Genomic DNA, 24,345 nt, shown 5'->3' on the forward strand with positions numbered 1-24,345 from the left:
AAAATGCTCATTTTATTTCTATATAATCAGTGAAAACATTATTTTGGTTTACATTGCTTCAGAAAATTGCTCTATGTACTATATAAAATATGTGCATTGGTTTGGAAGAATCGGTGTTTACATGAACTCTGTAATAATACAAGATTTACAGTGCTTCTTTCCTTGTAAGTAGCTATCTCTAGACATCTTCATTTTCAAATGTTCATGCTGAGCTGAAATGCTATGCTGTTCTAATTATAAATTAAACAAATGTATAATTCCAAGATACTAATTTGTTTAAATTTTACATTGTACTTTTAGTTAACTTAAATTATTTTCTTTTTCTTTTATTGTTGTGATCTGTTGTCTGTTTTGTCTGTTGCATGTCCAGGGTTCTAAGGTTAGTATTGCTGCTGTAAGTTTCAGTTTTTGCATTTTCAAAAATTTCTTGGTTTTGATCATTTAGTATTTTGACTTTTTTATTATTATTTTCCTATATCAAATAGTAGGATGATATTAGGAATATAGTGGCTGTATTAACTTCTCCTAATGTGTTTCCCTTCAGTAACTTAATGCATTGTCAAATATGATGCTTACTGTTAGCTAGAAGACAAATGTAGGCAGGTCCATGAGCTAAATTATAAATGTGGTTCTCAGTAGAAAAAAAATCTTTAGGCCCTGAACTTGTAATTGTATGCACAGTAGACATGAGGTGGTGATAAACTCCCTTTTTTAAAGCTTTTTAAGCTAAAATATTGAAGACAGCTTGATCAAGTGGAACTTATTTTAAATGTTATTAGAATATTGATATGCTGTTTTAATAAGGAATACTGATAATACGTTTTGCTTTAAAAAGTCCTCCAGTCCTTTAGTTTTGTATAAACTAAGACCTCAGTCCTTTAGTTTTAGTTTAGTTTTAAACTAAGTCCTTTATATATATGTATGTATGTAGGTGTGTATATCTATATATATGGATATATATGGATATATATATTTTTTAGGGAGATTTTTTAAAAAGATTTTTTCAATTCAAATTTTTCAAAAATCTTGGTAAAATACACTAAAATGTATATTTTATAAAATGAATCAATTACATAATTAATTACACTTGCAGCATAAAGCAAGAGATATACTGAGAAGGTTTTAAGACCATGATTGATGCAATACTATTAAAGTTTGAGAAAAATCAACAGCAGGCAGTCAGTATGCTGCTAGCAAACCTGATGTTATTTGAAGCATGAGTTCAAAGTTCAAGTTTCTGTAACCACATATGATATTTTCTAGAAGACTGTTATGGCTATAGATTTTTTAAGATCTATTTTCATTGGGTGAGTGCTTTTAAAAAAAGATGTTCCAGTCTCTTACAAAAAACAGAAACTAATTTTCCAGAATGTAGGAACACAGGACACACTAAGAAGGGAAGACCTGACTAAAGAATAGAGGCCAGAAACACTTATCATTTTACCATTTGTCTGATTTCATTGGACAGATCAGACAGATGACAGCCCTTCCCAAATTACTTTGGTAACTGACATGTTACGTCCTTAAGAAAAATTAAATGAAGTGTTATCTATCATTGTGATGACACATGCCACATTATATCCTACATGTTTAAAAACAGTTTTATGCTTAATACTGCTTGGCACAGTTTGCATTCGTCATATGTTATAATCTAAGCTATTCTAAAAAGTAACTCTTCAGGAAGGATACTCATTTTTTAGAAATACAGAAATAAAGGATTTTAATTTTTCTTTTTCTTTTTTTTTTTTTTTTAGTTTCAGAAATGTCCCTAACAGTACAAAAAATGTTGTACATTTTTCATAGATAATCCTAAGCAAGTGAAAAAAAGCAGCACATGTGACAAAAGTAACGTTTATTAAAAGTGACTGAACTCTGTGTTCTAAGAAGCCATGTGCTCTGAAATCTTATTGACAATCAATAAGAATCAGCCACCTGTAGACAATTTTTAAGTTATTGTTTAAGCATATAAATGTGGACAGTCAAGCCAATTTTCAATCAAATTTCAATCCAATTTTCAATTTTGCCTAGTTCCAGAGGTAGAAGTAACGTTTAGGTGTTTAAGTAGACTTTTTGTTAATTAAACAATGTTTGCTCACTCATCTGCACTGTTAGACACCCAAATGCTTTTGAAAACATGATTCTAGACACCTTGGAGAAAACATTTTTAGATTTCAGAAATAATGAGCTCATTCAGCATTCTTTAGATTCCCATTAAGCACTACATTACAGTACAGCACTACATTAGAAAAGAAATGGTAATTCTCTGAGAAATGTAAGTTGCATGCAATATAACTTGTCACATTTTTACTTCCTCCTTGTTGCTGTAGTGAGAGAGTAAACATACTCTATTCTGATTTACAGGAGAATTTGTACAGTGCTACCAATATAATAGTAAGAATTCCCAGGGAGAATCAATTCACGGAAGCAGGGCAATACTGTCCAGTTTTTCCCACTCTTACTTGTTTATCTAAAGGAATGTAAAAGATGTACGGACTTTAACTAATACGTTACCTGTCAATTTTGTTAGCCTATGGAAGAATGTAAGACTATGTTCTACCCTTACATACTTTACATTGTTTTACTATCTGAGCACACTTTGTCTTTATGTAGTTGCTGATAGATTTCCCATTTATATTAGACTTTTTATCATCTATTAGAACATGTAAACATAAATAATTTTCTCACTCTTCATGCTGTATTTGAATTTGGATCACAATTTATATTAGTGGTAATAATATGAGATTTTTTTAATAACTTTTCAATGTATTTATCATTAAGTGTAACAATTTAGATTTGTATGCGTATATGCTGCTGTCATTATATTTCAGTTGTGTTCAAGCTGTTTAATTCAATTATCTCCTTTTAAAGACTGAATTGGAAAATATTGAAGTGACACAAGGAATGTCAGCAGAGACAGCAGTAACTTTTCTCAGCCGTCTGATGGCAATGGTTGATGTACTAGTATTTGCCAGTTCTCTAAATTTTAGTGAGATTGAAGCTGAAAAAAACATGTCTTCTGGAGGTCTAATGCGACAGTGCCTGAGGCTTGGTAAGTCTGCAGACAGCACGTATTAAATAATTACTTACAGATCAGTGAGCTCAAGCTAGATAAAATAGTGACACATATAGGAAAGGTCCTTGTACTGACTGTGATGTGATGAAATAATAGTATGCTGTTGCTGATTTGATGCTGTTTAAAGGTTGATTCAATAAAGACACAAAAAATAATAAAATGGCATGTCTGAAATTGTTAATTCCTTTGTAAAAGTTGTATACATTTTTGAGTAAAAATATTAAATAAAAGTAAATGAACAGAGGAAAAGTGTTTTTCTTAGAAGCTGTTTTGCTGCATGCCTACTGCAAGTTTCCTTATCCAAGTCTCTGTAGATTTGAAAGACTGTTTTCAGTCCATGTAAGATTAAAAGCTTGGGATGTGTGTACAGACTTCAGATCTTAATATAAATATTGCAACAGTCTAGTGCCTTTCTTCACTATTTACCATTTGCTGTATCTTCTTACAATTGATTAGGCAATTTAAAAATTTCTGAATAGTTTGAATTATTCTTTCCAACCTATATCACTTTGTCCTGGTGAACATCTGTCATCCAGCATGATGCCATTTCTTTAATGTTGTATCCCACAACATCTTTCAAATTCTGAATAATTTTTAGACTGATTTTTGTCCAGTTATTATTCATACCACTCATAAGATCATTGATTATTATACTGCTACTGGTATAATGCTTGTGGTTTATTATCACTAATCAATTTTCATCGAATTCTCAATTAGCTCCTACTATTTTCCTCTGTTGCAGCTGTGCATAACTGCATTCAGATTTAAAGTGCTGATAACTGATCAATAACATATGAGAACTTCAAATTTTAATATAGTGAGATAGTTATAGAAAACATCAGGTTGTTCAGCTAAAAGAAATAAGTCACCATTAGTGCTTTCTAATGGAGTCTAATGCGATAACTATTGCTGTTATTATTTAGACATGGTTATTGATATATACAGACTGCTAACTGATACTCTAAAAATAATTATGAGAAAATAACTCTAACTTGTTTAATTTTCATGACTTTTTTAGTTTGTTGTGTGGCTGTGAGAAACTGTTTAGAGTGTCGGCAAAGGCAGAGAGAGAGAGTGAACAAGACTTCATTAATCAGCAGTAAAGCTCAGGATGCTCTCCAGGGCGTAACTGCAGCAGCAGCAACCAAGGTAATCCAGTCTTCAGTTACCAACAGCACTGACAAGACTGTACCACTGCTTCTATGATCAGAAAGCAATTGTATCTGCCCTCTCAAGTATTTGACAAAAGCTTATGCAAAAACTTAACGCAATGGTACACTGGAGCAGTTTTAAAGAGCTTTACGACTCCTGCTTTGTTTTGAAGTTCCCTTCTTCACATCTGTATAGTTCTGTTTGTTTGTTTATTTGTTTGTTTGTTTTATACCTGCATAGCTTTTTTAATTTCTCAAGGCATCTTCAGTTTGGATGAAGTCCTGTAATTACATCTGTCAGTGGAACATCTGAGTCCCAGTAACTTCAATATACCATTGCATGTACAATACAGATCAGTATTCTCTTTCTGACTGAATGAAACCTACTTTTTTGAACTTGATAACAGCTTTGAGTCTAAAAAACTAAAATCCTGAAGAATTTAGTGTAGCCTGTGACATAACTAAAATATATCATTTTAGCTAACATAACAGATTCATGGTTTTTTGATACTATATTTTCGTTAGGAACTTTAGTGTTTTTTGTTCTCTAATGCCTCTTACAGATAGCATTTACAAACTCAGCTTCATTCACACTATTATTTTATTAAATCTCACAAAAGGCATTATATTTTCCACTTTATCACATTCAGTGCAAAGCAAGTAAGTATAACGATGCTTTTAGGTGTTTAGGCATAATATGCAATACATTGTCATTTTTTAAACAAAGCATAGTACTCTATGCCTTTGTAATAATTTGTAATAATAAGAATTATACTGTAAATAGTCTGTAATAATTCTCAGTAAAATGAAAAGAAAATGATTTTTGAAAATATTTCTGCTCATGTTTTTTAAATGTATCGTATTAGACAATTTATTGTACTGCTATGGAACAACTATAATCAGAAATCATCTTTTGTGTGCATATTATTATTTAACTCTGGAAAAAGATACAGTTGTTCTGATGTAGTGGGATGATGTAACAATTTATATCTAAATATTTAGTACAATAATTCAGACTGGTTTTTGTAGAAGCCTTGTCTGAGTGAAAAGTACATTGTTAGTATAATGAAAGTACATTGTATAATGAAAGTACATTGTTAGTAGGAGAGCATCTAAGATTAACAGTGATATCTAAAAATGTATCAAATTAAGATTCTAACACAAATGCTTTAAACTTCCCAGGACATTTGGGAGAAAAAAATTCTCATAAGTGTTTTATTTGTAGACTCCCCTTGAAAATGTCCCTGGCAATCTCTCTCCTATAAAAGACCCTGATCGGCTTCTTCAGGATGTTGATATTAATCGTCTACGAGCAGTTGTTTTTCGTGATGTGGTGAGTAATATGTGCTGTAATTCTACAAAATCATCACTTCCATTTTCAAAGAATTTTTGGTTGTTCTAGAATTTAAAATACCCTTCATTTGTCACACTTATCAGCAAACCATCTGCTCATGGCTTTGTAACTGCCAGCCACTTTCTGCACTTTAAAATCACAGAATCATAGAATGGTTTAGGTTGGAAGGGACCTTAAAGGGACCTTAAAGATCACCTAATTCCTGCCATAGGTAGGAACACCATCCACTAGACCAGGTTGCTCAAAGCCCCATCCAACCTGGCCTTGAACACCTCCAGGGATGGGGCATTCACAGCTTCCCTGGGCCACCTGTTCCAATGCCTCATCACCCTCAGAGGAAAGAATTTCTTCATAATGTCTAATCTAAACCTCCTCTCTTTTAATTTAAAGCCATTCTCCCCTTGTCCTATACCCCCTGGCAAAGAGTCTCTCCCCAGTTTTCTTGTAGGCCCTCCTGTAGGTACTGGAAGGCTGTGGTAAGGTCTCCCTGAAGTCCAGGTTGAAAAACCCCAACTCCCTCAACCTGTCTCCATAGGAGAGGTGCTCCAGCCTTCTGATCAACCTCATGGCCCTCCTCTGGACTCACTCTAACAGGACCCTGTCCTTCTAGTGCTGGAGACCCCAGAGCTGAATGCAGTGCTCCAGGTGAGGTATCACTGGAGCAGAAAGGAGGAGACCCACCTCCCTCACCATGCTGGCCATGCTACTTTAGATGCAGCCCAGGATATGGTTGGCTTTCTGGGCTGCAAGCACACATAGCCAGCTCATGTTGAGCTTTTCAACAACCAAGTCCCCCAGGTCCTTTTCCTCAGGGCTGCTCTCAGTCTATTCTTTATCCAGCCTGAATTTGTGCTTGATCATATTGATAAACCACTTGAGATTAGTACATAATTTTGTTTTACAGTCAGACTTGATCATATATTAGCCAAATACTCACAACCAGAATAAATCAGTTATATCCTGAAATAAAACTGTATTAATAAAAGCGTCATTTATTTGTCAAACCATTGTAGGTGGAAGAATTATTATATTTATTGCAGAGCTGCAGCAAATTGATTAGAAAAAAAAAAAAAGTCAATTTTTACTTCTTCTAAATGTATGTGTCATATATATGTAAATACATATATATGTTTTTCACATTTCTGCAACTGGTTTTACAGTAAAACTATTCTAGAATATGATTTTTGAAAGTACTGCATTAGGAATTATTATTATATATATGCAGATATATATTTTAAGTTTAAACTTCTGCAGCTTAGGTTTGAGTGGATTGAAGTAAAAACTGAATGTAGGAATAGTTTTAAATGAAGAAAGTACAATGAGAAACAAAAGCATTTATCTGTTAGAGTGATCTGATCTAATCATCTTTAAAGGCCAAGGTTGAAACTGGGTGATGATCTTCTCTCACCTACTCTTTCCTTATGTATAGGAGAAGAGAGTAGTGAAAGCAGATTCTGAAATTTCTGTGAAAGAACTAGTAAGAGGATTTACAGTTATTTTAAGTGTTGCAGTGACATGCAACCAAATTAAACACACAGAAAAATATGGAAAGCAAGCCCTGGATTTGTGATAGAAAATGGGTACCTGTAGAATTGAGACAAGTTGAGACTCTACTTGTTGAAGTTGAAGCCTCTACTCTGAAATGGCCATTGACTTCACAGGCTTAGAGATTTGTGTAGTTTCCAAATTACCTTTATGATTAGGTACTTAATAAATATTGTGTACATACTACTTCAGTGAAAATCCATTAAATCTTCTAGTTAATCCCTTTGCTACTATGTTAACAGATGTAACATTTCAGTTGGGCATTATTTATAAAACTTTGAGATGATCTTGAGTGAAAATTCCATTGAAATGTCCAGTATTATAGGTTTGTTCCTTTCTCTTCAATACAGGACGACAGCAAACAGGCTCAGTTCTTAGCTTTGGCAGTAGTCTACTTTATTTCAGTTCTGATGGTCTCCAAATACCGTGATATTCTAGAACCACAACGAGAAACTGCAAGATCTGGGAGCCAGGCAGGTAGAAATATCAGACAAGAAATAAATTCACCAACAAGTACAGGTACATTTGTTTTCTTTAAATGTTATTTTTTGTTTTCATGTGTAGATTTGTTAGAACTGTAATTATCTGAGTTCAAAGTACTTGAGCAGTTTAAAATTCTAATAGGAAATTACATGGTACTTTCTCTAAAATAATTTTAATGTACATTGGCAGATTTCACTTATTTTGTGCATTTGCTTATAGGGTATAACTAATTCTCATTTTTGTATTGCTTTTTATGCTTTTGTTTATTTCATTTGAATATAATTGAAAAAAAACAGTGTGTCTGATGGGGCTAATGCTGTAAAGTACAAGACAGTTGATCACCACAACTTTCTTAGGCTATTATTTGTTAGTAAGAGCAGATATCTTTATACAATGAAATATAAACAGCAAACACAGCTCTTCGCCCATGTAAACTCTTTTAGTTTAAATTAGGAGGTTTGTGAAAAGGTGGTGGTGGAGGACTCCTTTTTGGAGTCCTGCTGTGTTGGTGCCTACATTTGAAAGCCTAAGGAAAGATTATAAGAAAAAGGAAGCATTTCTCTTGCCTTCTTTGAACTGCTTGTGATTTATTTTTTTTTAATAGTGGTAATATTTTTCACTGGCATGTGTTCTTCAGCCTGAGAGGGAGGGAGTCTGTTAGCTGTCAGAGCCCATCAGAAATTAAGAATCCAAACTTTACCCCACTTTGTTTCAAATTCTTTACACTGTCAATTCAGTAGGTTTTTCAAGTCCCACTGGATTGTTTACAACTGTACCTTCTGTGTTAAAAGAGCTGAAAACAGTAACTGAACTTGTCCATGAAGCTCTTCATGTATGTTTTTTGTCTTGTATTGAATTTTAATTACTTCATTTACGGAGTTTCTGATTTTCATTCTTCATAGAATGTATGTTCCAATTTGTGTCACATTTGCATTTGGTCATTATCTTCTAATACATCATTATGCTTTCTTTAATTTATCATTTATATATCACTTCTGAAGTTCATGTGCTTAGGGGCTTCCCATTTCAAATATAATACATGAACATGGTCAGTTATGAGAAATCATATTTTTTGTGCCTTTCTGGTTATATGTTATTGTCCTGCACTAAAAAGCTGCTAGTTTCAGTGAACTATTTCACTCATGATTATCTTCTGTGTACATGTGTGTGCATATATATATATATGTGTGTCTTTTTCCCCACATGATTGTTGCTCTTGAAGTGCCCAAATAGGTGTGCTGTTTCCTATCTCTTGATACAGAACTTGTTTTCTTCGTTTAGAAATGCACTTTATGTTGATAATACCATATTTGCATGTTTCAATGAGATAGGACTTCTGTCATGGATCCACAGTGGACCAGGCCACACATGAATATTAGCTGGCTCACATTTGATTCCATGATTTTCTCCACAGTTGTGGTCATACCATCTATCCCTCACCCAAGTTTGAACCATGGATTCCTTGCCAAGTTAATTCCTGAGCAGAGCTTTGCCCACTCATTTTACAAAGGTAATATTAACATCATCTCCTAACCTGTTTGGGTGTTCTTATTTAATGTAATGTAATACAAGAACTAACTGTGATGTAATTGTTGATAAATAAGTATACGCCTCAGGTTACATGGAGATCAGACCTGATGACACCTTTAAAACTTTAACTTCCTGCCTACATTTCTCTAGGAAATCTCTTTCCCAATTTTACTATCACTTCTTAACTTTACTTAATATGAAATAAATTTTATAAAAGATTAGTGAGGAGGAGGGAGTGGATGTAGAAAATTCTAAATGCTTTTGGTTTGTGGTTATTCTACTACAATATTAGGCCCATAAAGTCAGGCCTATTTTTTAAAAATATTGCATACCACATAACGTATGTAGTATTTTTGTACTGTTCCCTTTCCCTGTATAGTTTCCTGTTATTTTTCCTTCCTTTCTTGCTTTTTTTTTTTGTTCTTGCTTTCTTGATGGTATGTAAACCTTTGATATTGTTTGTACTGTTAATTATTTTATGCATGTTAGTTAATGTGCTGTGTTGTGCTTTTCTTGAATGAGAACACTTTTGTGACCAGAGCAACTATTACATGTTTTGGGCCTGCTTTTGTTTGTTTGTTTGTTTGTTTTAATAGTTATATTATAATATAGAGAAAATGTTTTTTAGATGCCATTATTTGAAAAAATAGGGTTACCCAGTTCTAATTTTAGCCAAATTTGCATGTACATTTCCCCATTTATTTGCATGTACTATAATGTGAATACAGAAATATAGGTTAAAAAACAACATAATGAAAATTTTATTGGTATAATTTTGCAAAATCTCAGTGAGTAAAAAGTTTGATTTATAGAAAGATGAAGAGATTAAAAACTGCTTCCTGTATAATATATACAGTACAATATAAATATATATGTACAATATAAATAGTTAACTTCTTTCTTTGCTAATAATGTAACTTATGTTATATTTATCAAATCCTGTTCTGGGAAAATTATGTTAAAATTTTTATTAGATCAACTTAAAAAATCACTACGTTTATCTTACATTTCTTAAATTTCCATGTGTGCATGTAAGTATATTATAAAGTGTTTGAAATTCTAACAATCAAGGGTTTATGATTATAATTAAAAAGTCTGTTGTCTGCCATATGAAGAAAAGAAATAAAATTTAAAAATACATTTTCAGTCATTGAATTTGCTGATATAATATTCTTTGTTGTTACACTGCTGTGTTCAGTATATCATAGATTTTAAAAGAAAAGCAGGGCGAGGGGAGGGATCATTTACTCTTAGTTCAGAAGAGTACTACAGTGTTACATAGTACTAGACAATAAAAACCTGGAACAATTAGATCTTCCTTTCTCATCTCCTTTTGCCTTTAAAGCACATTTTTGTGTAGCAGGCACAGATATTTTCTTTCTCAACACCTTTTGCTTGAAAAAATGAAAATGGTTAGACTGCCTCAAAACTTACATTTATTTAAAAATATTTTTTAATTTAATACAATAAAAGAAATTATGCAAAATACGTGAGATTATGTTGCTATTTGTATATTGCTTGACATTTGAAATAATGGATGTAAAAAGGAGTGGAAAAACAAATATTTTTTCTTCTTATCCGTACAAAATAAAATATACACAACAAAACCAGAAAAAAAAGACTAAAAATAAGTCTTTTAAAAATGGAGACAGCTGTATAAAATCACCAAAATATTTCAGATAAATATTTCTCAAGAGATATGTCCTTTATACTATTGTCAATAGTATTTGCTTTACCTCAAATTCAAGTATATTGTAGTTTTATTTTGATTTGTTCTTTTAATAGTTCAGTAGAGTTACAGTAATAGTAATAGTAAAAAAAAAATAGTAAAATGAGATACAGAAGAAACTGTAAAGAAGAAATTGTCTTTAGAAACAAATTATTCAATACAGGAAATTTTATCTGTAGCTATTTAAATTTATTTCTTGATATTTTCTCTTATACCCAACTGCATCTACATCTCTAATCTCCGTATTCATATATTAGAGAAGAGCATTTCTGCTTCTTAAATTCTGGAGTCAGTTCCTCAGTTTTGAAGGACATGAGCAGGAACTGAAAAAAAAAAAATGTCAACACTGTCAGAGAGGCTTAAAGTCAAAACCTGTTTTGTCATTTCAGGAATTTTTCATTCCGGTGACTTAGCCATTTCATTTAGACGTGCTTCCACATTTTGGCAGCAAACATATAATACATTAAAAATATTTTATATTTTAAGATTTTTAACATATTATAGCATGATTAAATTTAACATTTAAAAGTCAATATACATTTTTAAAGCACAATCCTATTTACTATAAAATGGACAAAAATTCATTTGTTACATGGAAATAAAGCCTCTATATTTGGATGTAAAGGGTGTGTTCTTTGTCAGTCCAATTCAATACAGCAAATTGTGTCATCATTGCACTATTGTTGGAATGGTACAGGAGTTCCTTGGAACAGATCTCTGTGGGATTTAGGGAGATTTTAGAGAATTTAGGGAGAATGATTAGCAGCTTAAAAGAAATTTTTTAGTAGATGGAATTTAGTTATCTGACCAGAAAACTTCTGGGATGAGTAAAATAGGAATAGGTATATTGCTGGTATTTAAATAAGGTACTAATTTTCTTCTTAGTGATGCTTCATTTTTTTACTTTGTATATGGCATACTCTTTTATTACAATATATTTAAGGATGTGTAAGATCCTACTTATCTCAGGTGTATTACAGTATGTGATTGTTGCATGCTTCTTACAAGTAACTACAGTTGGTGTCAAGTGCAGTTTCTAGGAATTCTAAACATCATTGACCTTGATATGAAATTTTTAATTTCTCATCATTTAAACATGTTGACCTTTTCCCAATTTATTGATGATATTATATATTAATAAAATTTAGTATTTAAATAAAATAGTTTAAAATGTGCTTCACAGGGAAATATATTATAGCTTTACTTATAATTGCTTGCAGTCACTAAAATAAAGTTTAAATGTTTGGGTGTTTTTTTTTGTTTGTTTGTTTGCTTTTTTTGCTGTGAACCAAGTATTGTTCACAAGCTATATGTTATCTTATGGTGTTTAAAGGAGAAAGAACACACAGGAAGGAGGAAGAAAAAGGTAAACCAATGGTGTCCATTATACCATTGTGTCCTTGTATTAAATGGTGTATTTAATGGTATTTAGCAATAAAAATGTGTATTTCTTTATTCTGCTGTTTTTTTTTTGTTTTGTTTTGTTTTGTTTTTCTTTCTAAGCTCACCATGGGAAGGATAAAGGTGACTCTATCTGTAGATTTACTCTTTTACTGTCTACAGTATTTCTAAAATAATTTGCGCTTAGTCTGACAAAGCAGAACTCGTAAAATCAAAAGAAATCTGACTCTTTTCTATTTAGATCATATACAGATCATGGATGCATAAAGACATGAAAGCAACCCTCCTTAGTTCGTATTATTTAACTTCATAACTTCAGAGTTTTAAAAGGGGAGACAATATGATAGTTTTCTATGATATCAAAAATCTTAAATAGAACTAAATTCAGCTCCAGAGCTTTAAAAAGCACCTTGACATGTGGTATTAATCTTCATAAAGATATCATGGCATAGCTCAGAAAGTTTTATGAACCAGCTTGTAAGTCTGCTACATCAAGGCTTATTCCACTTGCTGCTTCAAGTGTCAGATACTGAGAAATTCCTTTGGGTACATCAACAAAGAAAAAGACATACAATATACACATACACTACTGTTGGCTTATTTATTCTATGCAACATCTTCATACCTCATGTTATTCATGGCTGGATGCCAATCACATAAGTGAAGACCTCATCTGATTCAAATGCTGACAGTTTGGCAAGATTTCAGTCAAAAACAAATGCTTGTAAGGATACTCTGGAGAAAACTTAGTCTTGCTCATCTTTTCAAAGATACAATGCTTGTTTACTACTCCTTGAAGTTCAGAAACAGTTAAGACAGATCTTGGGCAACAGAATGTCTCCTGAAAGACAGAAGTTGACAGTTGACTTATTGGCAAACCTTTCTTCCTTTGTGCTCTACAGCTTCCAATATTGTGAAGTCAGGTGAATCTGGTTAGATAATCCTGAATGTGCAGTACAATTCAAGCATCTATTCTACAGTAATTATCACAGTCTCAGATTAAAAAAAAAAAAAAAAAAAAGTAGATTAATAGTCTTTTGCATCTGAAGAGTGTCTGAGCAACACAGTCCAACAAAAGTAAATGTTTTCAGACTTCTTTCTGTTCACAATACCAAAGAATTAGAATAAGGGCTTTTGGAATGTCAGATAGATCTGTTTTTCTGAAATTGTACAGGTTTCAAAATGGAGTCTTTGGATTGAGAATTATTGAAATGCAAGAGTGACCTGAAATGTTTCTTGGCCTAGTGTGGTGGTTTTACCGTGCTGGGCAGCTAAACCCCACAACCGTTCTCTCACTCCCCCTCCTTTAGATGAAGAGGGGGAGAAGTAAAGTAAAGAACAACTCACAGGTTGAGATAAGGATAATTTAATTAAAGGGAAATAATAATAATAATTAAATAAAGATTATTATGAACTAAACAATTTAACTAAGGGGAAATAAAAAGGGAAATGGGGAAAAGGGAGGGGAAAAGGGAAAAAAATAAGAAGGGAGGAAAACAAACAAATAAAATAAATGAAGGCTATATGGAAGCGCAGAGGAAAGAAATTACTCTCTACTTCCCACAAATGAGCAATGATTGACCATGTCCTTGAAGCAAGGCCTCAACGCACATAGCCAGTGTTTGAGATGAGGACTGATGTTTTCCCAACGAGAGCCCACCCCTCCTCTCCTCTTCCTGTTTCCACCTTTTATTGCTAAGTGTGACATCACATGGTATGGAATATCCCTTTGATTGGTTTAGGTTAGCTGCCCTAGTGATGTTTCTCTCCTCACTTTTTGCCCACCCCCTAGGAGGGTAAGAGAAAGGCTCGATGCTGTGCCACTGCTGCTCAGCAGTAGACACAACACTGATGTGATAACACTGCTGTTCCAGCTACAAGTACAGAGTACGGCACTGTATGGGCTGCTGCTGGGAAAGTTAACATTCCAGCCAGACCCAGTACACCTAGAGATTTTTTGGTTCATGGGATTTCTTCAATTGACTGGGATGAAGATAAGCTCCATAATTAAAATATGGAGTTAGAAAAAAAAAATAAAAAAATTGATATAGCATTATAATATATTTGCCAGAAAGGGAGATTTATTTTCACCTGACTATTCAAAGATGATAGAAAACTTACTTTATCATTCTCAGTATGTCAAATGGCTGTGGGTATTGTACCTATAATTTGTACTTTCTGGAAAATGTTTCTCTTTTTCCATTGTTATTATTTTTGTCTCCCCTCAAGCAGTCCTAAGCGAATTTTCTGTGGTTGTTTCTCTGGTTGAAAGTCTGGGAGACCTTGTCTGACTGTAGAAACTGCATCTGTTGAACAACAATCTAATACAGTACCTATTTTATCACTTCTTCCTGTACTGGTGTTTTGAGGGGAAAAATAGCTAATGGAAATCTGCCACACTTAGCCAGCAGACCACAAAGACGGTGGTCAGTTACATAGCTGAGATCCCACATATAGCAAGGTAGCTGTGATCTAACTGTTGCAATAACATTTTACAAATTTTCTGTACTGGAGTGGTGTAGCCAGTGAATTCTGTAACCCCTTTATTTATATCTGAAAAGAATCTGTTCGTGCCTGTGCACTTGAGTAGTATATTAAGTACAGAAGCTCTGTTGTTTTTTTTTGTTGTTGTTGTTTTGTTTTGTTTTAATTAAGTTCATCGCATGGGAGGACTTAAAAGAGTTGACTGGTGCTTTTGCTCAGTTGATCAGCATTTGTTACCAAAGTTACTCCACTAGGGAAAGCTGAACATGATACATTTCTTGTAGAAGCATTTACTCAGGTTGTCCATGTTTGAAGAAATTGCTCTGCTCAATTTATTATAAACCTGCACTATTGCAAAAGCTATAAAATACACATTAAATGGGGTAAAACATTTATTTGTTTTTAGGTATTCCAGTCTCCTTTTTTGCCTGGTAAGTGCTTATGATCCTTGAAGGAGACTATTCATTGAAGTCCGATGCTGTAGCAAACTCACTTTCAAAAATTTTTGGCTTTCATCTTTGGTGATAATTTCATGTGTTGTATTTGCTTGAGAAACAGTGTTAGAGCTTAATCTCTATGGTAAAACGGTACTCTTGCTACTGCTGAGGAATGATTTCAAGTTCCTTGAAAAGTTTCCTTTCAAATTCAGTAGGTTGAAGGTAGTCCCAGTATGCAAAGCTACTTCCTGTAGAAGGCAGACAAGCTCCTTCTGTTTTACTTTACAAGCAAGTACTCTAAATTAACTTTAATGTCAGAGGAGGTTCAGGTCTCTGTAGGAGGCTTATCAAGACTCTGACTTCTGACTTAATGGCACAGTGGAACTTGCCAGTTCCTGGAGCCATTTTAAGATAACATTGTAGTGGTTGAGACATCCTTAGCAGTCTTTACCTCTGTCCCTTTAGTCAGCAAGAGCTACCAAATTCTGCTCTTTCACATGTAGTGAATTTAGTGTAAAATGCTAAAATCTGTATTTCTGGAATAGTAGCAACTTAAATAGCTTAGAAGACATTGTTTTCTTCTTGATTAGCTTATCTGATTTTTCCCAAATTTGTTATGAAAATATCTCTGTTATGTCTGGAAGGTTTGGAAGTCAAGACTGAAACACTGAGAGTAGCCCTTTTTCTTACCAGATAGAGGGTAATCGGTGTACATTTTGAGAGCAGAAATATCGTATTGGTGGAATAAGCCTATGAAATAATAGATGAGCATTGTGTCTTCTGTTAAAAGCAGCTAAACAGCCTTATATAAAACCAAGTAACCTCTTAAAGGCATGGCTATGAATTTGAAATAGTTTTGGTTATGGTGGCCAGGAACAGCAGGGTGAGTTTTCTCAATTCTGGTCATTATTAAAGCTATACTTGCTTACACTGAGGGGTTATTATATTATTTCAACGGTACTTCCATCTCCACTTCATATCTCCAGAAGTGGAAAGGTGTGAATGATCTTTTTTTGCACATTAACTGGAAGCCTATACATTCCTAAACACACAATCAATACTACACAAATAATGGAAAGATATTTTCAGTCAAAAAAAATGACGTTACCACTTAGCATTATTCAGGAGCGTTTTCAAAATAAAAGTGTTGCAACAGTTCAAATTGCCTTATATCATATTGTGCGGAGAACATTGATGTGTAACTTATCACAACACTTTATCAAAAATGGATTGGCTTTTCATCTCCTTTGATATCGCTGTCTATATTTTTCCCAAACACTGTAAATGAACAGATTTTTAAAGGTATGTGCTGTAGAAGAACTGAAAGCTATTGATTTTTTTTTCTTGATAGAAGTAAATATATTAAGAAGTTGCAGAAATTGCTTTTTCTTCTGAGGCAAGTAAAGCATCATTTTTCTGATCTCTGAGTATTGTCCATTGATATACCATTATTTGTATTCCTAGTGTAGTAGCATAGATTTTCAGCCTATTTTTAAAATACCTCTTTTGCAGAAGGACAGCAGTCTAACTACACAAACTGGGCTAAGGGACTAATTTATATTGCCTTTCCAAATACCCTTTGCCTCCACATAGCCCTGATAAAATCTGTGGCTTCATCTTCCTCAGAATATAGTTGTCCATATGCTTTCAAGAAGTTGTGTTAAATCTTATAAGCGAAAAGAATGATAATCATGTGAATGATAAAAATTGATTTTCTGCATGCTGCTCCAGGTTATTATATTGCTTTCCTGATTACATAAAATATATGCCACCTATTCTAACTGCCTCTGAGAGGAAGTATATTTTAAGATCTTGGCATAATAAGAAATACATCTTGATCAAATATTTATTATCATTCACCCACTACCTAAGGGATCAGAAGATACATAGTTCATTACTAATTAATCAATCATTATATACCCATGAAGCATTTGTAATTTATTTTTGTTTTGGTTAAATAACATTAACACTTAGATTTGTTTGTACAATTTACGGATATTTTAAAAGTTATATTTTTTCTAAGTTTTTCTGTATTTCTTAATTTAATGCTTTTAGTATAAGTTTTATCATGTCTATGGAATATTTTATTCTTCACTTTTTTTTTTTTTGTGACTGGATTTTGTAACCTATTTGACAGAATTTTTGTTGTTATTAGTTTTATAATAAATGTCTAAACAAAATTATCAGCTTTCCCATGGTGAGTCAGAAATATAGATATTATCATAGATAACTACTGGCTCATCTTTTTTTTCTTTTAAAATTGTAAGAAGGGAGGGTAGAAACCTTTAATGTCCAACAGAGTGAGAATCACAACTTTATTCTTTCTGTCCACCATTCTGCCTTCTTCACTTAGTTTCTGTTCCTGTGATCCTTTTTTCCCATAATTTCTTCACAGATAGTCTTTTGTTATCTGTGTGGTTTTTTTTGAGTTTACACAAGACAAAAATAAAATAAAATCTGACAAAAACTAGGGAAATTCAACTACAAAAATTAAAACATACTCTCATATTGTTCCTGATTTACATTTGTTTTTTTCTTTCAAATGCAAACTATTTACTCTAAAATTGATATGTCTTTATTACAGCTTTTAATTTTCTGATTATTTTTTTTCTTATGAGTTTTTTTTATCTAATTGCCTTAGTTAACTTTGTCCTGAATAGTTTTAGGATCATTTAAATTTTGTTTGGTAACCAGGTGATCGGTCAGATTGATGTACACGTGTTTATTGAGCACTGAGTGAAGGAGGTTTGCTTAGTAAGAAAAGTGATAGTAAGACAGAATCAAGACTTTGATTAAAGACATTGCCTAAACAGATCATGAGTTATAAGTCTTAAGTGACTCTTTTAATACTCTTTCTTTGATCAAGGTAGAAGGAGCTGCTCTATATGCCTGCCTGAGTCCAGAATTGATTGGGGAGGTGGAGGGTGGAGTGGAAATAAAGGCTTCTGAGGAATTTAAGCAGAGTTAGTTTCCAGTGAACAAAAAGAGAAGACATGGACTTACAAGTGTCCATTTGAGAAGCTGGCTGATGACAACTCTGTTCTCTGCCATACAGGCTCCTCGTCACTTACCAACCTTGAATCCCCCACCCTGTCACTAGATTTCTCTCCCATTTCAGAGCCTTTTTGTTCTGCTAATGAATGCTGCAAAATACAAGTCGCTGTTAATCAGATAACCTTGCATCAGAAATAACAGAATTCCATGAAGTACATTAGTGGGACATGGCCAAATTTGCCCATTAATGTGTAGTTGTTACATGAAGAATAATATTGTCTAGGCTGCTATATACATTATATATTATATATATTATATATATTATATATATAATACTGTCTAGGAGTGCACATTATGTGGTTAGGCCAGGACCAGGAGGACAGGGAACTTTTTCTGTACTCTGTGATAACTTCCACATAGAAATAGAAATGCCAATAGGACCAAAGTTACTGAGCAGATATTGAGTAGCTTGGCATGCTAATGTTCTTTTTAGTGTGATTTTTTCTGTTGTGCCCTAGCCGCTGAGTACATTTCAATTGCAATTCCATTTTGGTTATTCCATTCAGTGTAATTTTAAATCAGACCCTTATTACTCCTTGATTCCATCCTCTTATTTATTTTTTTAATTTTTGTATAACTGTGCTGCTTTTCATAAGTGAAAACTAGTAGATCAATATTGCTAGGAAGAACTTGTTCACCATCTCTTTATAGCCTAGAGCTTAGCCATTGAAGAGTTCCCACCTGTGGGGGAAACTGTAATATCACTGCCTTGTTGGCTTGAAAGCTTCTCCAGCCTGGGATGTATGCTCTCTTTAAAAATGTAGAATACTATGGAGGGGTCTGTAAAATACAGCTAATAAGGTTTTACTTAGATACAGATATCTTAGAATACAGATATCTCAGAATATCTGTACAGAGAACAACACACATTTTCTAGTGCATGTGAAGACTGAAAAGTGACAGCAACTCTTACACCAATATTGATCCCGAAGCTTCCATTGCCAAATCTTGCTATATTGCAAAAAAATGACAATGATTAGGATAATGCAACTTTCAAATAGATTTCATCATGAGGTGGAAACTAATATATTCAGACACATCGTAAGTGGTTAAAAATAATGATTTTCATTTTTTTTTCTTTTGAAAATTTTCAGCTAATTTTTGTCTAGGTGTGTTTTTTTAATCAAATGAAAAGAGAAAAAACAAACAAACAAAAAAAAGACCATAGGAATATATGTACAATTTCTCAAATTTTAAAAAGTAATCAAGATTAAAAACAGAATATTTTGTGATGTCAATTTTTTATAACAGCAAAATCTTGTTTGTTATAAACATGAAGTGTCTCATTATTTACGTAATAAACATGGTGGGGGGTTGTATTTTTTTAGATATTTGGAAGCAGTACAAGAACTATTTAGGTAAATCAAAAGGTTAAACCAATTACAATACACTTCATAAATCACAAGCAAACAAGATATTTTAGGCAAGGAGTGTGATGGGTAAGGTTACCAGATATACATGTCATTTAGTTACCTTAAGCCCATATTTTTTCCATAATGTCGTAGATGAACTCATTAGTTACAATGAAAAACAGTAAAGAAGAGGCATCTGGCTTCCAACTGCCTGTTTCTGACAGGGTTAAGATCACTAGATCTAGTAATGTTTCTGCTTTGTCTACTGACATGGCCTAGTGCTGTGGAAAACTGATGAGGTTTGCTGAAAATTTACAAGATTACTGTCAGAATGTTATAACATAGACAGATGTAATCAGTTATATTTTTGCTTCTGTTCATGTTTAAAACTATTGTTTTGCTAGTTTGTTTGAGTATTTAGAATTTTTTATGAAAGCATACATTACAGGTTTAAGATTTTTACAGAATAACTTGTGGATATGCAGTGTTGCAACTAAAATTGGTTGTTTTCTGTAACTCAGACTCAGGAGCTTAGAATTTACTTATTATAGTACCAATAATAATGCTGATGCAGAAGGTTTTTATATATCTTTTCAGACATATTTTTTTTCTGAATTTCACAAAAACTTACTCACTAGTATTCTTATTTGAAAGACAATTACTAATCAGTTTATCTGTTCTGAATTTATTTTGGTTTGATTTACAAAAAAATAAATTTGATTTTTGTTCATTTGGCTTTCCTGATGTTTTGAAAAATAAAAGTTAATACATTGGATGTCAGCGGTTTTTAAAGGATTACCATTTGTGGTGATACATCAGACTAAGCTTAATATACGTAGTGCAGTATATGCATTAATTTCACTGCAGTGTGAATATACACACTGAAGACACAAGAAAAGTGCAAATACAAATCTGGTTTCTGTGGAAATAAAGTATCAATACACTTATCTTCATGTAGAAGATGTCTCGTCTCATGATATTTGTGTTCTTAAATCATTTTAATTAGCTGTTACGCATTGTATGGAATGTCATATCTAAATTCTATATCCATAAATTTAATTTTTCTTCCACTTTTGACTTCAGATGGTGCAATTCTCTTGGGTCTTTTGTAATCCTTTGTTCCCAAATGAGAGTAAGAAACCTGATGAGTAATTAAGTTCACTCCTATTTATAACATATGGAAATTAGTTCTGTTTTTTTGAACTTGCTACACTGACTGGAAGGATATTCTATAACCTTAATTCCATACTGATGGCTGTCACTTCTCAAACAAAATTTATTCATAGTGGATTTGCATTCAGTTTATCTCATGACAACTCTTCCATTTAACTTAAATCCTTTTTCTGGATTTTGTATCCTAAAATATATATGTATAATAGCTGTTGAGCTGTTGTATACCCTCTCAATAATAATTAGGCCAGACTGTATCAACCAAACTCCTTTTTTTTTTTTTTTTTTTTCCTGTAAGAATACATCACTTTTTTATGTGAGAGTGTGTCTATATGGTGGCATTTCATCTCCTTCAAATACAGCTCAAATACCTCAAATACAGTATTCCACAGTGAAACTACCAAAGCCTTTTCTAATGCCTTTAATACTGAACTGTTTCAGGACTTCTTTTTTTTTGTTGTTGTTTTGGTTTAGTTTATTATTATTTTTCATTAAAATTTGGAATCATGTTTGCCTTTTCCATGACATCAATTGGTCACTGGCTATCCAGGGACTGATGTGTCCAGGTCCTTCTTTTTGGTCATTTCCAGTTGCTGAATTCCAGTTGTTACAGGAACCTCTGTGTTAGTCACTGAATGCATAGCTTTGAACTATTTAATTTAATTTGCAGTTCTACCTTAAATCCTTCTGTTCATCAGTTTTACCTTACAACTTTGTCATCAGTAAGTTGCACTAGAGCATACCTGAAATTGTGATTAAGGTTTTAAACAAGATAACTTCCATGGTAGTTTCCCTTTGATACTTTTTCTTTTGAAACTACTTGTTGGCTCCTTCTTACCCAGTTTCTTTTTTCACCCTCTATTAATTTACAGTTTCTCTACACTAAAGTAAAATCACTTGTGACACCTAAGGTTTGCCAAAATTGACCATTTGGGCCATGTTTTCTTTGACCAATAAATATTTAGAAAGCATTTAGTTTAGTCTTTCAGCAAAGCCATTTTATAATCTGCCTCATTCCACATCATTACTATTCTTTACTCCAAAATAAATCCTGAAATCTTGCTTACTGTTGAAGTCTTGTTGTTTTCCAGATCTTTCTTTTTCCCTTTCTTAAAATAAAAACCTACATTTTATATTCTCCAGTCATATGTCTCCACTTACATCTGGGAAAAATACTTTCTATTAGACCGATAATTTCATAGATTGCTTCTTTCAAAATTGGCTTGGAGTCAGTCAATTCCTATCATTTCAACACACTTAAATCATTCTGGTTTAGTTAGAGCATTTGAATTTTGTCGTGGTTTAGCCTTGGCAGGCAGATAAGTGCCACCCAGCTGTTTGCTCACTCTCCCCAGGTGGGATAGGGGAGAGAATTGGAAAGGTAAAAAGTTGAGATAGGGACAGTTTACTAGGTAAAGTAAAAGCCATGCATGCAAGCAAAGCAAAACAAGGAATTCATTTTCTACTTCCCATCAGCAGACAGACCGCATCCAGGAAAGCAGGGTTCATCACACATAATGGTTTCTTGGGAAGACAAATGCCGTCACTCTGAACATATTCCCCTTCTTCCTTCTTTACACAAACTTTTATTTCAGATCATGACATCGTAGGGTGTGGAAAATCCTTTTAGGTCAGTCTGGGTCAGCTGTCTTGCTTGTATCCCCTCCCACTGGCAGGTCAGCAGAAGGAGCAGAAAGAGTCCTTGGCTCTGTGTGAGCACTACTCAGCAACAAAAAAAATCAATGTGTTATCTCCACTATTTTCATCAAAAATCCAAAAGACAGCATCATCTGAGCCTCTACAAAAGAAATTAACTGTGTCCCTGCAAAATCACAAGAAATTTCCAGAACTACATTTGCATTAGTTTTACTGCCTATAGCTTTGTGTTCAACACTGTTGACCTTAATGAAAATTGAATCTAAGTGTACCCTACTTTCACCATGTAATCTACTGTCTTCCTCATTTGTATCATAGTGGAACCTCATATTACTTTATTTAGCATAGATTTCAATAAGTACCTTCATTTTACTTTCGGCAGTTCTCACTTGCTGTCCACTACTGCACTTATAATAAAGCTTTCTTTGATGGCTATTCCTTTTTTCCTTCCTTGCATGTTGTTTTTTAGGTTTTAAATAACTGCAATGGTAATAAGTGAAAGAATATTTGCTTTTGTGGTTTTATAATTTGAGTCTTTTTCTCAAGAAGCAAGGATCACAATATTTAGTTCCCTAAAGATGTATTTTTTACATAGTTTATTAGCAAATAAGAATTAAATTACCACTCGTCTCTTCAAGCTATTCAAATCTTAGTTTGAATAATCATAAAGTAGTCACAACTTCTAGTCACAGTTCCTGCAACTATCACTGAACATTTGTTGTCTGTGAATTTCTGTTCTGGCCTCTATACATTTTATATTGCTGCCTTCCCAGCAGGTAGGGTGTTCAGCACAGAAATGCAAATCCTGTTTAAACATGGCAGCAATCTGCTTGACTGCTTGTCCAGTTCTGCTCTTTAATTCACTGTTGTCTTTGGATGGATAAAGTTAAAGACAAACAAGCAGAAAATTCATTAGGCTTATTCTGTGGATCAGATGTCCCTCTGCGCCAAATATAGGCAGTACTAAGTAGATATGGATTTTTTTACTTCCTGAACCAGCAGATGCTAAGTGCATCGTATGCAGCTCATAAATCTGGTTTCTACTTCCTGCTTCACAAAACAGGGCTCATGTCCATTTGGTAAGAAGTGTTTAAGGCAATTAAGAGAAAGAGAAGGAGGAAGTGGTTTCAACATTTATGGCTGTTAAAAAAAGAAAATACTATTCAGTATAATGGGTCATTCAGCTTAGTATTTTTAAAAACCTCTTCTGTTCTATCTACGCTTTTTTTTTTGTTTGTCAACGCTTGCATATATGATTAGATTTACACTAGCATATTTCAAATAAATCTTACATGGATTTTTTTTTTCTATGTATGTGCATACACACACTTATGCCTCTGTGGTAAATACATAGATATTTTACAGCTGATTATATTACAAAATTAGTAATAAACTATGTACTCGTTATTCAAGTCATATTGTTGAAAGATATTTTTGTTTGAAATAGCTAGATAGGCAAAGCTTTATCTATGTTCTAATTTTTTTTTCCAAAATAATCAAGACTTAGATAGCTTTCTATAAGCTATCTATTGTTATTTTTTTATTTTTTTTTTTTGGGGGGGGGATGGTTCTGATATAGAATTAAGCTTTCTATAAGCTATCTATTTCATACACAGGACAGCTAAATTCTATAGCAATGCAAATGACCAAATGAAACTAAGGTAGTATGAAAATAAATCTAAAAATCATTTTGAGTGCAAGCCACAATCTATTGCTCTAAAAATGTAACCAAAAAGATGAAGATGCAGTTTATTCACAACTTTAGCTAACTTTCTACTAAACATATCAAATTGTTCTTATCAGAATTCTTATTAACAGAAAGTGTTGTGTGTTCACTTCAATAATTAATAGAGGTACACTTCCTCGGTTCCAATATGTTGTAGAGCCTGTTTCAATCTGGAAATGCTCCAAACTCAACAGATTTCA

General features: G+C 33.1%; 1 protein-coding gene across 14 annotated transcripts in view; it reads left to right on the top strand.

Moving 5' to 3' along the window:
- NBEA (neurobeachin) overlaps window positions 1-24,345 on the top strand; it is a 509,325-nt gene that overhangs the window by 179,146 nt on the left and 305,834 nt on the right. For 9 of the 14 annotated variants that reach the window (XM_068673009.1, XM_068672960.1, XM_068672963.1 and 6 more), the window contains exons 25-30: window positions 371-394; window positions 2,869-3,049; window positions 4,092-4,222; window positions 5,450-5,557; window positions 7,474-7,642; window positions 9,021-9,116. In XM_068673009.1, the coding sequence (XP_068529110.1) occupies window positions 371-394; window positions 2,869-3,049; window positions 4,092-4,222; window positions 5,450-5,557; window positions 7,474-7,642; window positions 9,021-9,116 (709 nt within the window). The remainder of the gene's footprint in view (window positions 1-370; window positions 395-2,868; window positions 3,050-4,091; window positions 4,223-5,449; window positions 5,558-7,473; window positions 7,643-9,020; window positions 9,117-24,345) is intronic. The other 5 variants (XM_068672966.1, XM_068672974.1, XM_068673018.1 and 2 more) reach the window with 2 other exon arrangements.

Source organism: Anas acuta, chromosome 1 (genome assembly GCF_963932015.1).
Source record: "Anas acuta chromosome 1, bAnaAcu1.1, whole genome shotgun sequence".
NCBI lineage: Eukaryota > Metazoa > Chordata > Aves > Anseriformes > Anatidae > Anas > Anas acuta.